This window comes from Balaenoptera physalus, assembly GCF_965194825.1.
Source record: "Balaenoptera physalus genome assembly, chromosome: 4".
Taxonomy (NCBI): domain Eukaryota; kingdom Metazoa; phylum Chordata; class Mammalia; order Artiodactyla; family Balaenopteridae; genus Balaenoptera; species Balaenoptera physalus.
The window spans coordinates 79993083-80008166 of NC_138891.1; the positions used below are offsets into that span (position 1 = coordinate 79993083).

At 45.9% G+C, this 15084-nt stretch overlaps 1 protein-coding gene and 1 long non-coding RNA gene across 2 annotated transcripts in view; one reads left to right on the forward strand and one right to left on the reverse strand.

Annotated features, from left to right (window-relative positions):
* FSTL1 (follistatin like 1) overlaps positions 1 to 15084 on the forward strand; it is a 50733-nt gene that overhangs the window by 21454 nt on the left and 14195 nt on the right. The window contains exons 3-4 of the mRNA XM_082460704.1: positions 11872 to 11976; positions 14497 to 14626. Coding sequence (XP_082316830.1) covers positions 11872 to 11976; positions 14497 to 14626 — 235 coding nt within the window. The remainder of the gene's footprint in view (positions 1 to 11871; positions 11977 to 14496; positions 14627 to 15084) is intronic.
* On the reverse strand, positions 4796 to 11188 carry LOC309660239. The gene is made up of 2 exons (XR_014263298.1): positions 5279 to 11188; positions 4796 to 4987 (listed from the first exon to the last, which is right to left on the reverse strand). It is a non-coding gene; the product is annotated as an uncharacterized lncRNA (long non-coding RNA).

Below are 15084 nucleotides of genomic sequence, written 5' to 3' on the forward strand. Positions count from 1 at the left end.
GCAAGAAGCCTCTTTTTCTCATCTAGGAAGACTGACCATCTTGCCTTCCTTCTACCTCATAGCGCAACGTCGGGTGGGGTTCCTGAGAAGAGGTAACACAAAACAGCTGCCTTGATAACAAGCCCATTTTCACAGTTTCTCTTGGCCTCTTCTCACGTGCTTCTCTTCATCTCCACTTCTCCCTTTTATAGGCCACCTTGTTGGGCTGCTCTTGGGTGGCCTGTACGCTACACTCTCAAGTCCCACCCAATTTTGCCCTCCCTGAGGGACCTCATATTCCCGCATCACCTCATCTTCCACCCTCCCTCCCTCCACCAAGTTCTCATTCCCTCAGCGTATCAGCTAGTTTATACATTAATTGTGAACAAGGACATGACTGAAAGTCATTGCAGTCCCCCATTGTTCTCCTGCCCACTTCATCAAAACACACACACATGCACACCCCAACGTCTTTCTGTGGGTCTAAGACAATCTCTAATTAGTGAAATTCCAAGCTAAATATTTATGGCCTGGTGGAAAAGAGTGGGGTCTTGAGGCTGTTTCCCCAGAAAGACTGGTCCTGGAAGGGGGCAGGCCCAGGAGGGAAGCTGGCACAGGGGCTGGCTTTCTGCCTCTGCTCCAAGTCCTTAGGGCAGTGGGGTTCAGTCCCCCTTTCATACTTTCAACAAAGGTTGACTGAGTGTCACAGGGTGCTATGCCAGGACCTGTGACAGAACTCTAAAACATCATCCTTGTCCTTTAGGAACTTACAGTTCAGCTGGGAAGACAAAATCTGCACAATCAATTAAAAATTTTTAAAAGTGATCAAAAGGAGTTCATACAGAGAGGAATGAAAGTTCAGAGAAGGAAGGAGAAATTCATACCAATCAAAAGGAAAAAGTCACTGAGGATGGAGTGGTGTAACTTGAGCTAAGCTTTGAAGGACAGGAAGAATTGGGGCAATCCAGACGATAAATCAGACTTCCCAGATGGTGACATTATTTTTTTAGCTGGTCCTGTGGGACGTTCTTTGCCCATCTGAAGGTTAAAGAAGCAGATAACAATACCTCATGGTGTTGACATTTTCAAAGGGTAATGAGTTCTCTTTTCAAACGTAGAACCTTAGGTGCCCCATACCCTTTATTTTAGTCTGCTGTGGCCACCTGCTCTACTCACAGACACCTCCTGAAGTGCCTATAGCCAGAGGACCTGAGAAATGAGGATTCCTGGAGGTGAGAAGGCCAAGTAAACAATGAAGTCACCCAGAAGAGAGGAGGAAGACTGAACCACGTGCCAAAGACCTGTTTAAATGTGGCCAAGTAGATGACAGTGTTGGCATTGGTGCCAGGTCATGTGAACCACCTTGGAGAGTAGTGGATTGCCTTTCAGTTTTAGGGAGAGCCATGTGCAAACTGGGGTGATGGAAAGGAGCCACAAATGGTTATTCCCCAGATCAGGGAAGGTACCCAAGTTCTCTGCCACTTTGGATTCCTTCCTTAGGAGTTATGTGATATCAGGAGCTACCTAAATTGAGAAGAGCCCAGGCCAAAAGGGCTGGTGAGGAGAACTTGTAGGTCTTAGCCTGTATTCCTATCTCTTCTGCCTTCCACCAAAGCAGGGGAATAAATCCTATATTCCACTCAGAAGTCCAAAGAATGTGAATTCTCTTTTGTTCAGGGCTTGGGAAGCCTGGGGAGGTGGAGGGTTGGCTTGCTCGGGAAGGAGTGCCGGGAATGTGTGGGGATGTTGGTCCAGATGTGGCCAGCACTGCAGGGGACACTTCTAAAACTGGCTCTCAGAACTCTTCCACAGCTGCCCTAGAGCTGTCTCCCCTCTTTAGTTGAGGGAATTGGGACTTAGGTGTGTGGATTTTTTTTTTTTTTTAACCTTTAATCAACCATTTTCCTTGAACTACATGTGGAAATAATTAGAGCATGAATGCTGAGTAAATGTAAGTCCTGGCAGTCCCAGACATACTTCAGTGACAGGTTCTTGGCAGGAATGAAGAATTGTGAATCTCATGTGAATTTCCTTTAGCCATTCTCTCCCTTCTTTTCTTCCTTTTTTTTTCTTGCAAGGCAAACACAAATAGAATAAAAATGTTATTAATGGCATTCTAGGGGAGTAGAGGGTTCCAACCAGTTAACTAAGAGTGAAATCAGGCCGCTCAGTTGGGGTCCCATTACTGCTCCCCTGATTTCCTCTGCCATGATCCAGGAGGGAATGAAAAAGCATTGCTTAAGAAAATCCTTTGACAATGAAATCCAACTTTAATTCCCCCACCAAAGCCCAGCAAAAACCCTGAAACACCCTCAAGAGGGTCTATACATAAGCAATATCTTTAGTTTAGTTTAGGTTAGTTTCCTTGGGAGATTAAAGTTTGATATTCAGGAACATCTGAAATGGTAAATTCCTGGCTTACTAGGTAAGAGAATTCTAACAGTTTAAGGGACTTTGGCATCATCAACAACACTTGCGTTTTATAGGTGGGGAATCTGAGGCCCAGAGAGGTCAAGCACCTTGCCCTAAGTCACACAGTGTGTTAGAAGCAGAGATATGTCCAATGCCTCTCTCCAGGCTCTTGCACCAATTCTCTACATAGGACCTCACTGTCTCTGCCTGGTCTGACCCCTGGGTTACTGAATCAGGTTTTAGCAGAGGTTTAAAAGGTTTTTTTGTGGGTTTTTTTTTTTGCCTACTTCCCAATGTTTGCCAAAGCATTTCTCAGGCAGTGCCATTCATCATCCATTTCTAGGAGCTCTCTAGACTTCCTGGTTTTGCTCCCAGTTTTCTGAATGTGCCTACTCTGCTTTCTTGGCTGGTCTGCCTTCAGAGCCCTCATACAGTTGTGCAGGCTCTTCACCACACAAGGAGGTGAGGGGGGCTGAAATCCAACCTGCACTCTGCTTGCCAAGCCCTGTAACCTGGCCCAGTGTTGCATCTGCCCAAAGGGGACGACATCTTTTCTGATTTGCACAAGGACCCCATGGGCAACCTGCCTTCCTTCCTGCTCCTCTCTGTGCTCATCTTGTCCCTTTCTCTCAGTTGCCCTCAGCCCTCCATTCCCACCCTTTCCTCCTGAGCTCATTTGTTCTCATCATCTACACAGATGATGTCCAGATGTGCACCTCCAAGCCTTTATTTTCAACTTAGTGGGATGTTTTACTGTCCCTTTGGACTAACGTCCATAACTGGCTCATCATTGCCTGCCCCTCTTTCATTCAGCCCCTTCCCAGGGCTCCACTCTGACAGACACACCAGCAGCCTTCCAGGCCCTCAAAGCCAAAGATCTTGGCAGCTCCCTAGATTTTCTCCTTCCTCTCTTCTGTCTGGTATGTTGCCAGATCCCCTTGTTCTTTAGAGATCGCTCTTGGATTTCTTCCTTTCTCTGAATCCATGTCACTACCTTCCATGAGACTCATCACCCCAGACTCTTTCTAGCTGGTTTCCTTGTGCCCCCAATTCCTCCTGACCTATTTCTTCCCATATACCACCACCCAACTGTTCTTGAAACCCTCCTGCTCAGAAACTTACAGATTTTCTGTCCAGATCCTACCATTCTTCAGGACGAGTCCCACCTCGTCCATGAAGCCCATCTCCTAAGGTCAGCCCCATTTACTTCAGGACTGCGTCGGTCTGTGTGTGTTAGTTTCATCTCCCGGACTAGGTTAGAAACTTCTGTGAAGGCAGAGGCCACATCCTGTACTCTTTTAGAGTATATGCCACAGGACTTGTACCATGCTGGTCACAGGCTGTTATCCTTTTTTTTTTTTTTTTTTTAAATAAATTTATTTATTTTTGGCTGCGTTGGGTCTTCGTTGCTGTACGCAGGCTTTCTCTAGTTGCGGCGAGCAGGGGCTACTCTTCCTTGCGGTGCACGGGCTTCTCATTGTGGTGGCTTCTCTTATTGCAGAGCACAGGCTCTAGGCATGCAGGCTTCAGTAGTTGTAGCACGCGGGCTCAGTAGTCGTGGCTCACGGGCTGTAGAGTGCAGGCTCAGTAGTTATGGTGCACGGGCTTAGTTGCTCCACAGCATGTGGAATCTTCCCGGACCAGGGCTCGAACCCGTGTCCCCTGCATTGGCAGGCAGAATCTTAACCACTGCGCCACCAGGGAAGCCCCTGTTATCCTTCTTGTTTGTTGTTATAGGCATTATCAAATATGCTTTCTGAGAGGTTTAAACGCCTTGCTTTGGCTTTCACTGAAGAAGACTAGAGGACTATCCATACCCTCTACTTTGTCCTTTAGAATGGACAAGTCTCAGGCAGATGGTTGGAAAACAGAAATGAATACCATGCTCAAACCTAACAGACTAGTTCAGGGTGGAGAGTGGTCTGGCTTAAAAGTTTCCATTCAGGGTTCTGATGAAACTGAAGGGTGAAATTGTGAAACCAGGGAACTTACAAAAAGCACCCTTTAGGAAGACTGCCACGCTATCTTGGGAATTCCCAGGGGTCACTCTGAGGACTATTGACAGATAGTGGGGAGCCCAGTAGCCCCTGTCAGAGTGGCGTCACTGCATGTGCCTGAGTTGGGGAGAGAGCATGGCACTCCACAGGAAGACACCCAGCTCACTGCTGTGGACCGTGACCTGAAGGCATGAGAGCAGAAATGCCTACCTACCTCAGTCACAGCACAGCTCAGTTACAGCCTCCTTACTGCCAACGGGGATGAATACTCCACCCTCATAGACCCTGGTGAGATTATTTTCAGTCCATGTGAAAGGGCCTAACATATTTCTAACTCTGTGCTTACTAAATGCCACTATTTGCTTATGCTATGACTGGACAAGACCATTGCAGAAAACTGAACTTAGCATTATATAGAAACCAAGCCTCCAGTCTGCCATGCTGTATCTGGGCCACCTCAAAAAAGTCCTAACATATGGAGGGGGAGGCATTCTAGAGATGGCAGATGAGCAGCTGGGAAGGTGAAAAGGCTTCCATATGAAGAAGGCAGTGTAGATCCTTGTGTGACAGGGCCAGCACTTAAGAGAATGTGACAGAATCTGTAAAATAACAAAGACAGTAGTTAAGGTAAACAGCTTTGTCCCATTTGAAATTTGAAAGTAGGCATTTCCAGGCACACAATACATTATCACATAATGAGTAGAAAATGTGCTATCCTGTGAGCTATGATAGAGGCTGAACATAGAAATTAATACAATGAAAAATTAGATAATTCTTGAATGACAGATCCATAATAGAGGTTTTTTGTTTTTTTTTTTAATCTTAAGGCTAATCCTCTTGGGAGTGATACAGCCCTTATTTTGATATCATAAAGCTTAGCCATGCCTTACCCCAAACATCCTGAGTGCATTGTCACTGGCCACTGACACTGACAGCAACCTGAAGAACCCCAAATTACATTTAATGTAAAAAACGTTTACTGAGCATTTTTCTCTGGCAAGACAATGTGGTGAGTCTGTGGGAAGCCAAAATGTGCAGGCGTTTAGTCTACTTGAGATACGCTTTGTGTGCATAAAATATTAAATAGGGCTCTGACTAATAGACTAAAGACCTCAAAGCCTTCTTGTTTATGGTGAGTCAGATTGACTGAGAAGCTAATTAAGATTCAGTTTCGGTCCTTTTACTTGTAAGGCCCACTTCCAAAGCCCTGTGCCCAATTTTGCAGTCATAGTTGTGTATTCTTTTTCTTAAGGGGGGCCCCTCAACTTGTTTAAGCTTCAGGCCCCACAAAACCTGGGTCTGGCCCTGGTGCCTAAACCTTAAGATGAGGGATTGGTTGTAAGCACCCAAGAGGGAGGGACAAACACAGTGCCTATTGCCAAGCGCATCAGAGCAACCGCTAGAAGTCACTCCTTCCTCCTCTTTCCTGGAATATGTAGGACGCAGCAACACACTCTTCAGAGAAAAAGAATCAGAGACTTGAGCAAGGTCACATGATGCTCCAGCCATATTTCAAGGTCCTGAAGTGGCCCTGCTTTCTTCCTGGCTTTCTCAGGCCTGTGCTACTGGGTTCCATTCCAGAACGCCGTCCCAGCCTGTGCCCCACCCAGGTCTCCTGCTCTCCCCAGTTCTGTGAATTCCTTTGTCCCCAGCTCTGGTGCTCAGCGTATCTGAGGGGCCCTGGTGTTCCTGTGAAGTTTCCATGACTAATTCTGGCACAGCAAGGAGAGCCTTTCTCATGTCAGCAAAGCCGCTCTGTCACAGAATAGTGGCAAGGGGAGCCAAAATTCCACCTTGGCATACATAGGGCCGTTTTTTTCAAAAAGAAAGTTGGGAAGGAGAAAAGGGATGGAGGGGACAGAGCCGACCCAGTTCACATTAGTGAAATGATGGTATATTAAGCTGACAGTTTTATGGCTTTGCTTATAAGCTTCCTCCCCTGCCAAAGCACACTGTTCTTCCAGAAATTGTTTTACTTCAGAAGACTTCTTTTAAACATTCAAAGCATATTTTATATTCAGGCTTAGTGCTGGTCAGCCCAGAGACTCAGACACCCTGTCACCTCTATTGGTGGTTTTTGCAAATGACTGGTTTTCCCATGGCTTGCAAAGGATCTTTTTCAAGTGCAAAAATAATTTCTGTTTTTTTTTTTTAGACCTTGGATCCAAGACAATACCTTTTCTAGCTTTGATTTGTAGAGAGGCAAAGTGGTTTAGTGGAAAGAGGGCTGGAATTAAAGTCTGGAGACCTTGGGCCAGGACCCAGGTCTGTACCCATGAGGTCTTGGACCAGTCAATACAGCTGTGAGCCTCCATTTCTTCTTTATCACAGGATGTTACATCTGGAGGGGCCTTAGAAGTAACCCCTGCCTGCCTATCCTAAAAGGTTTTGAAAATAAAAGTAATAGTAAAAATTACAGACTCGTCAAAATTGCTGTTCAAACAGCAATTATCACCATGCAGTGGCTCAGAGAGGACGTTTTTCCCTGGTAAAAGTCAGCAATGTTCCCGGCCATCTTTTACCAAGGGGAATTTGAATTGTGCAGATTAACATGAGACCAAACCCCCAGAGCATGGCTTGCAACACATAATGAAAACAACATAAAAGCAAGTCAGGGAGAGGATGTAGAAGGATAAAGCTAGAAACTTGATGTTTCTCCATAGGGAGCAAGTATTTTGTTGATTTTTCTCAGTATATCATGGTGGCCTCACTTCCAGAATACACTCCCTCTCTCCACTCAGTCACACTCTCACAGGTATATTCAGACTACCGGTTCATATACCTGCAACCTCACACTCACTCCCAGAGAATATTCAGATGCCATACCTGCGACCTCACACTCACAGAGAATATTCAGATGCCAATGTAGTTATCTCTACGTAGATGAAATTCTCATACAGCTTTGGGACCTAATTCCTAAAATTGTTATGGTAGTAAAGCAAAAAATTTTCTTTCCATTGTGAGAACTGCACTGCACCTGTGACCTCGCCCTGTGCCAGCCCTTGTAGCTGTACCCTCTCCCTGCAGCTCATTTGACTGTTCCCCATAAGGGATTATCAAGACCGTGGGGTCAGGCTGACCTGTGTTCCAGTTCTGACTCAGCTCTCGCTAGTTATGTGGACTCTGCACATCACAGAGCTTTTCTGAATCTTATAATTCCTCCCTGTCTGTTACATGGAACTAAAAATATGGAAACCTACACAGACGTTGTGAGGACCAAGAGATCTGTGAAGAGCCTCACTCAGTTGTAGGTGCTCTGATTAATACTAGCCCTAGGTCCTGGTCACCCCCCACAAGATTGCGGCCTTACACCTGGCAGGTTTTTGTCTCCAGCCTCTCTCCAGGCTGCCCTGCACTTTGAGTCGGTATTTCCAAGCTGGAAGGGACCAGATGCAATATTCGAAAGCACCACCTTCATCATGTCACCTGCCCTGTCCCAAACTTCCCAAGGTCTTCACTGTGCATCAGATCCGTGGAGAGCCCCGTGGATCACCTGGCCTGACCCGCCCCCTGCCACCTGCGAGCCCCACCTCATCTCTCTCTTCCTCCACTCACACACCAGGCAGCCATTGTCCTGTGCCTTGAGCATGTTCCTGCCATGTTTATCCCCTCTCAAGATGTTCTCCCCCACTCAGAATCAGTCACTCAGCAGACAGGTAAGACCACCTACCACTCTTGAGGAACTTTTCAGGAGCCTCAAGGATGCTCCTGACATCCCTGCTCCCGGAGAACATGGGGCTTGGAGAAGGGCTTTCAATGACACAAACAAAATTTTCTTCCTTACTGATTTCTACATGATAGCACGCCTGTGAATGGGCAGAATAGGGGGCTGGGGTGCCGTGAAGGCTTCAGGTTAGATGTTTTTTCCCAAGTCAGCAAATCCCTGGTTCTTGGTGTCCTGATGCCCGCAGGGCCCCCGCCCATTCTCCCACCCCGCTTTGTCACATCTCCACTGGGAGGACAGAGCTGGGAGGAGCTGCTGAAGCCAAACCTGCGCTTCTGCATTGCGGCTCCAAGCTCCGTAAGACAAAGAGAGAGATTGCCCCCTATTGACAGATGTGCCACCTGCAAAGAGGAATGCTGTTTAGCTAGCATTTCTCTGTGGTCTTCAAACACGATAACAGGGTTGTTAGGCCCTTGGTTTTTTCCATTCGGTCAGTGCTGCTCTCAGTGTTATCATTCAGTGTAAGGAAGAATGGTTGGGGACTTGACAGCCCAAGGTGATGACAGCATCTCGGTGGGAAAATTGTATGAAAATCAGTTGCCCACTGTAATAACGGCCGCTTCCTGTTGTGTGGCAGGCACTCTGCCGCATGCAGTACCTCTCATATAACCCTCCCACAGTCTTCATAGGGATTAGTGTTCCCATTTTACACACTAGAAACTGAGGTTTAAAGAGAGTACCTTGCCCACAACCATGGCAAGTAAGGAGCAGAGGTGGGAGGTGGACATCAAATCTAACTCTGTCATACCCTTAAGCACTTTCTCCTGACATTTGCTAATTACGCAAATCAAATCCCCATCATAATTTCCTTAATCTTCAATCTTATACATATGAAAATAAATCAAATATAAAAGAATAGTTTTCCCTTTGGTTGGGTAGAATCCTAACTCTGCCACTTTCTACTTATGTAACCTCTTAAGGCTCAGTTCCCTTATCTATAAAATGGGGATAGTTATGATGTCTGATTTATGGTGTTGTCGTAGAGCTTAAATAAGATCCTGTAAAATGAAAATCACTTAGCAGGGCGCCAGGCATTTATAAATAGGAGCTTAGTCATCTGTTGTCTGAAGATCTGGGTTGGAATCCTAGCTTCTCATTTTTAGCTGTGGGACCTTGGGCAAGTTACTCAACCTTCCCATTTTCAGTTGCCTCATCTATAAAATGTGGTTAATAATACGCATGTTTTTGCAGGGCTGTCCACAGTAAGATGAAATTGTATGTATGAAAACGCTTTGTAAATTTTAATAGTACTATTCAAATATTAGTCGTTATATTTTATGTAAAGGGTATCTGTTTCTTTAAATGGATTTTTGAGAATTATTTCTGAAAAATGACTTGGGTTGAGTTCGACCTATCAGTAAAAGCTTTTATTTTTAATACTCACTAAAAGCATAAGATGAAAAGAGGCTCTGTAAATGCCACAGGTTATTCTGCAGGAAACTCTATAATCATTAAAATGAATAATACTTAACAAGCAGCTTGCTTTACAGTTTATGATGCAGTTCCAAATATATTATCTCATTTCATCTTCACAAGGTAGGGCAGGTATTTACCCCTATTTTACAAATGAAGAAAGCAAGGCTCAGAGAATTGAAGTGACTAATTATGGACATACAGCTAGTAAGTGGTAAAGGCTTGTGGGACTGTCTGCTGGTGTGTCTTTGAGCGTAGGCATATGTCTGAGCATGCTTTTTTATGCAGTAGTGTGTCTTTAACTCACGTGACACACTCACTGGGGATATATATTTGTCTGTAGCCCTCAGCATGTTGTTTCATGAAGGGGGAGAGGAGAAGGTAGTCTTATCTGAGATTTTTTTTTACACTGGTCAGCAATAGCCTTTTCCTCTTCATTTTTAGAGCTGCTTGCCATTCCCAGGGAGTTTCCAAGAGGGCCCTGCCTGGAGAATATACTCGATTTTATCTCCACTCCTGGTTTAGGAAACCAGCTCTCCAGTACCCCCAGCCTGCTGGGAATTACTTCCTCTTTCTTTGCTCCCTGCCAGCTTTATTGAATTCGCCTTAGCAACATCCAAAAGAGAATGGGTTTAGCAACAGCCTGTGAACCAATGAAATGTGAGCATGGCAAGGGTTTCTAGACCAATGGGAGCCCTGCATGACCGGCAAGCTGGCTCAGAGAGAAAATAACCTAGAGTTTGCAAAGCAGCCTCCGGGTGGCAGCAGACCAACTTGTATTGGACATACCCTCTCAGCTCTCAACATCCACTTTGTTTATTGCTTCCTTTGACCTTTTCTTGGATGTAAAACATTTACCGAGTATAAGAATTTTACAGTTACAAGCTTTGTGGGTGTGAGTTCTCTGCATAACACGGCAGACATGGCCTGAAGGATGGAATCTTAGGTTCAATCCCCAATCTTTACTATAGGCAGTCCCACGACCCCATCCCAGCCTCTGCCATCTTTGCTGGTTCTTCCACGGCCAATGCTACCCCAGTGGGCAGGAGCCTGGAGGCACTGGTGACTGCCTGCCCATCCAGTCAAGAAAAGGGCTCAAGAAATCACATTCTCCTTCGTTCAACCTCCACTACTGCTGACCTGAGTGGCAGATGAGCTGGGGCCAGCTTTCTGCCACCAATTAATAGGAGGGAAGGACTGTGTCACTGACAGATTAGTGCCTGTGAACATCCACATTCTCAGTGGCACAGACTGGGACCATTCCCTGCCTTGTCAGTTTTGCTGCATATGTCTGAACACGAATGTCTGACCACAAGTGGTTTGAGAACAGTTCTGTCTGTCAAGTGATTCTTCGGCCCTCTTGGTCTTGAAGCCAGAGGCAGATATGGACAGGGGCTGCATAAGACCACGTCGAATAATAGCAGATCCATGTTTCCATGGTTTAGCCATCCTTCTTTTGCCTTTTGAGATGGCAGTGCCTTGAACACTGCTCAGTGAGATTTTGGTCCTTCAGATATCCGTATTTCTCTCAAGCATTTCCGCTTCTGCCTGGCTTGCTCTTCTCATCCTTTAGGAGTCAATTAAGGCATCCTATCTTCAGAAAGTCTTGTTTGAGTCTCACCTTCCTGTTGTTAACACTTCTTCATTGCTTTCTAGAGGTCTCTTAATTTTATTTATTTATTTATTTATTTTTGGCTGTGTTGGGTCTTCGTTTCTGTGCGAGGGCTTTCTCTAGTTGCGGCGAGCGGGGGCCACTCTTCATCGCGGTGCGCGGGCCTCTCACTGTCGCGGCCTCTCCCGTTGCGGAGCACAGGCTCCAGACGCGCAGGCTCGGTAGTTGTGGCTCACGGGCCCAGTTGCTCCGCGGCATGTGGGATTTTCCCGGTCCAGGGCTCGAACCCCAGTGTCCCCTGCATTGGCAGGCAGACTCTCAACCACTGCGCCACCAGGGAAGCCCTCGAGGTCTCTTTATTCTGTTTCCTTGGATAGCCATGGAGCTTCTTGAGGACGGAGACTGTGCCTTTTCATCTCCAGTCCTTAGCCTAGTATTGGCATTTCATGGGTGCGCAATAAACGTTTTAGAAGAAAGGAAGCATGCAAGAAAGAAGCTCTTGCTCTTTGAGAAACAATCTTAGAGATTCCTAGGTAGCTGGGCCTGAGAAGGAGCAGTGCCAGCAAGACTGATGCTGGCTGTTGGGCAGAACTTCTGGCTGTTCAGGACCCTTCAGCACCATGAGCCTCAACTCTAGGCCACGGCCCGAGCCTGAGAGATAATCACCACCATTGGCTCATCCGGAGACGGGCTCATCTCACTGACAGGGTTTCCTTGATGATTTTGTGTTTTAGGAGGAACCAAGGAGCAAATCCAAGATCTGTGCCAATGTGTTTTGTGGAGCCGGCCGGGAATGTGCAGTCACAGAGAAGGGAGAGCCCACCTGCCTCTGCATCGAGGTAAGTCCTGAGGGTGGGAGCCAGAGGACGGTGGCCAAGGCCAGGGTGGTTACCTCGCTGGAGCTACCAGTCTGCAGAGCAGTGCCAACGATTTCATCATCTTTATAAAAGCACACCTTGTCTCTCTGAGAGAAGTGAAATTTTTATCTCAGAAGTTAAAAATCAGATGTGAATGTAGGGATATTTTTCCTTTTAAAAAATGTTTAGCTTTATAAGAGTTTTAAATTACAAAATTAACAATTGCTTTTTATAAGTCAAGTAGTACAGACATTTATGCAAACATAAAACTAATAATCTTCCCCATAACCCTCAAATCCCATTAGTCTGAAATAACCAGTGTAAACAGTTTGGTGTATATTTGTTCCACAGGGTTTTTTTTTCTATGCAACTATAAACATATAGGGTTTCCCCCTATTTTATACAAAAATGAGATCATAATATAGACAGATCTAGATATATGCAACTTGTATCTTATACTCATTAATGTATAACAGCAACCCTCTAGGTCAGCATGTATAGTTCTAACTCGTTTTTTAATAGCTCAATATTTAGTGATATACAGGAACCAGATTTATGTAATCATTTTCCTATAGATGGACATTTAGGTTGTTTCATGGGTTGTTTACCACTACAAACAATGACATCTTTCTACAAATATTCTCACATGCTGCTGGCTTTACCTCTGTAGGATTGAGTCCCACTGGGGCATGCTAGGTCAAAGGATATGGCATATTTTAAAATACTAGATGGAATGCAGATTTCTCAAGTTTGGTTTTGTTTTTAATGAAGTTTAAAAAACAAAGTGACCTTTTAAGAAATACTTCTTTTGTAGGCAGGATTCTCACTCTTGGCAAACATAAATAGCCTGGATGTGTGCCCTTTTTTCCCCTTTCTGTCACATGAACCCAAGACTGGAAACTCATCTGTAATTCTACAAGTAAATACACCCACCTTAGTCCCCTGTTGAAGGATCTTGACTTATTGTCCCAGAAAGGAAGTCCCTCAACTTAGAAACTTGCAAACCAAATCTTCTGGGGACTGTGAAAGGTCCTCACTAGTGGTGTTCCTGGCCACTATGTGGCCATTTAGGGTCCAGAAACCTGGTGTCTAGCCTCAGCTCGACCACATATCATTGTGTGATTTTAAACAAATTAGTTGCCACTGGATGCCATAAAGACAGACCATGTTTGGCTTTGCTCAGGGCCAGCACATGGTAAGAACCCAGTGATAAGTATTGGTTAAAAAAAGTTGTCTTTCTGGGCTTTGGTTTTCTGGTCTATAAGTTGGAAAGGTTGGGCTACTTTCCAGTTCCAGGGTTCTGTGTTCTTTTACCACAGCTACTCTTTTTTGCTTTAGTGCCTTTATTAGGTCTGAGCAGAACTTGCTTCCCCCTTACCCCTTTCAAAAACCATGGAAGTCTCGGGCTTCCCTGGTGGCGCAGTGGTTAAGACTCCTCCTGCCAATGCAGGGGACACGTGTTCGAGCCCTGGTCCGGGAAGATCCCACATGCCGCAGAGCAACTAAGCTCGTGTACGACAGATACTGAGCCTGCACTCTAGAGCCCACGAATCACAACTACTGAGCCCATGTGCCACAACTGCTGAAGCCCGCCCACCTAGAGCCCGTGCTCCGCAGCAAGAGAAGCCACCGCAATGAGAAGCCCGCGCACCACGATGAAGAGTAGCCCCTGCTCACTGCAACTAGAGAAAGCCCGTGCACAGCCAAAAATAATAAATAAATAAATAAATAAATAAAATTTAAAAGAAACAAAAAAAAATCATGGAAGTCTAAAGAAATTGAGCTTGCCTGTCACAATGGCACTTTATATAGTATAGCCAAAGTAGAATCAGGTTGCCAAGTGAACCTTAGTTCATTTACTATCTAATACTTCACAAAGACCCAGGCAACCCCTGCCCCTGCCTCACAGCAACTGTTGTGAGATTAGGAGAAAAATAAAATACTAAATAAAGCAAGAGAGCAAAGATTCTTGTAGCTAGACCCTGGAATAAGTGAAGAATTGGGGTGATGGGGGTAGGGAGCTGTATGTGCCTGCCTTTCAGTCTCTCTGCATTCCCAGCTCTGGCTGTTTCGTGTCGTAGAATGGGATCTTAGATCATCCAGAGACATTGATTGACTTTCTACAAAGTGATAAAGTGATAGATAATCCAAATTCCTGACTTCGAATAAAATGCCCTTCCTGCTAATTTGATAGGGTTGGAGTAGGGGGGATTTATTTCTTTTCATTGAGTAGAAGAGATGACCCTGGGCCAGGATCAGCACAGAGCACCACGAGGGGCTGCAAGGTGATGTGGTCCCTCCAGCAATGAGTGGGGGTAGGGTCACTGATGCCAGAGCTGAGGCTCCCTGTTGCCCTGGCAGGATAGAAGGCATCTCTGCTGGTGGGGACTCCCGTCACAAGATGGCTCTGTGTGCGTGTGCGTGCGTGTGCGTGTGTGTGTGTGCACGTGCACACACAAACTCAGCCCTAACTGCACCAACGTCCTCTGCGGTCTGTTTCAGCAATGCAAACCTCACAAGAGGCCTGTGTGTGGCAGCAACAGCAAGACCTACCTCAACCACTGCGAGCTGCATAGAGATGCCTGCCTCACTGGATCCAAAATCCAGGTCGATTACGATGGACACTGCAAAGGTAAAGAGTGCTCTCATCACCACATCACAGCTCCAGCCAGGGAGCCAGGGAACAGAGCAGTGTGGCCTGGCTTCCTGGAGTCCTTTCCACCCTGAGCATAGTGCCCAAAGCTGTGGAGACCACCCAGTTGCTTGGAGAGGCATCTCCTTGGTGCTCATGAGCCTGCTGGGTTTGCCCTGGGTGGCCCAGGCCTCTACCCTGTGCTTCCTGCATCAGATTCCCAACGTGGCTTCCAGCGCTGTCTGGAGATGGATAGTGGATAGGGAACCACATCAACAGTCAATAATATGGTAGTATTTAACTGAATTCTGTACCTTTTTAGAAAGCAGATAAATTTCACATATCCTATGCTTTTTAAATTTGGGCACCTCTCAGCCCTGATAATATTATATTTCCTCTAATTCACACTCAAACCATTGCTATTATGGTAAGAGGGAAGGGGTCCCAAGCTTGTTGCT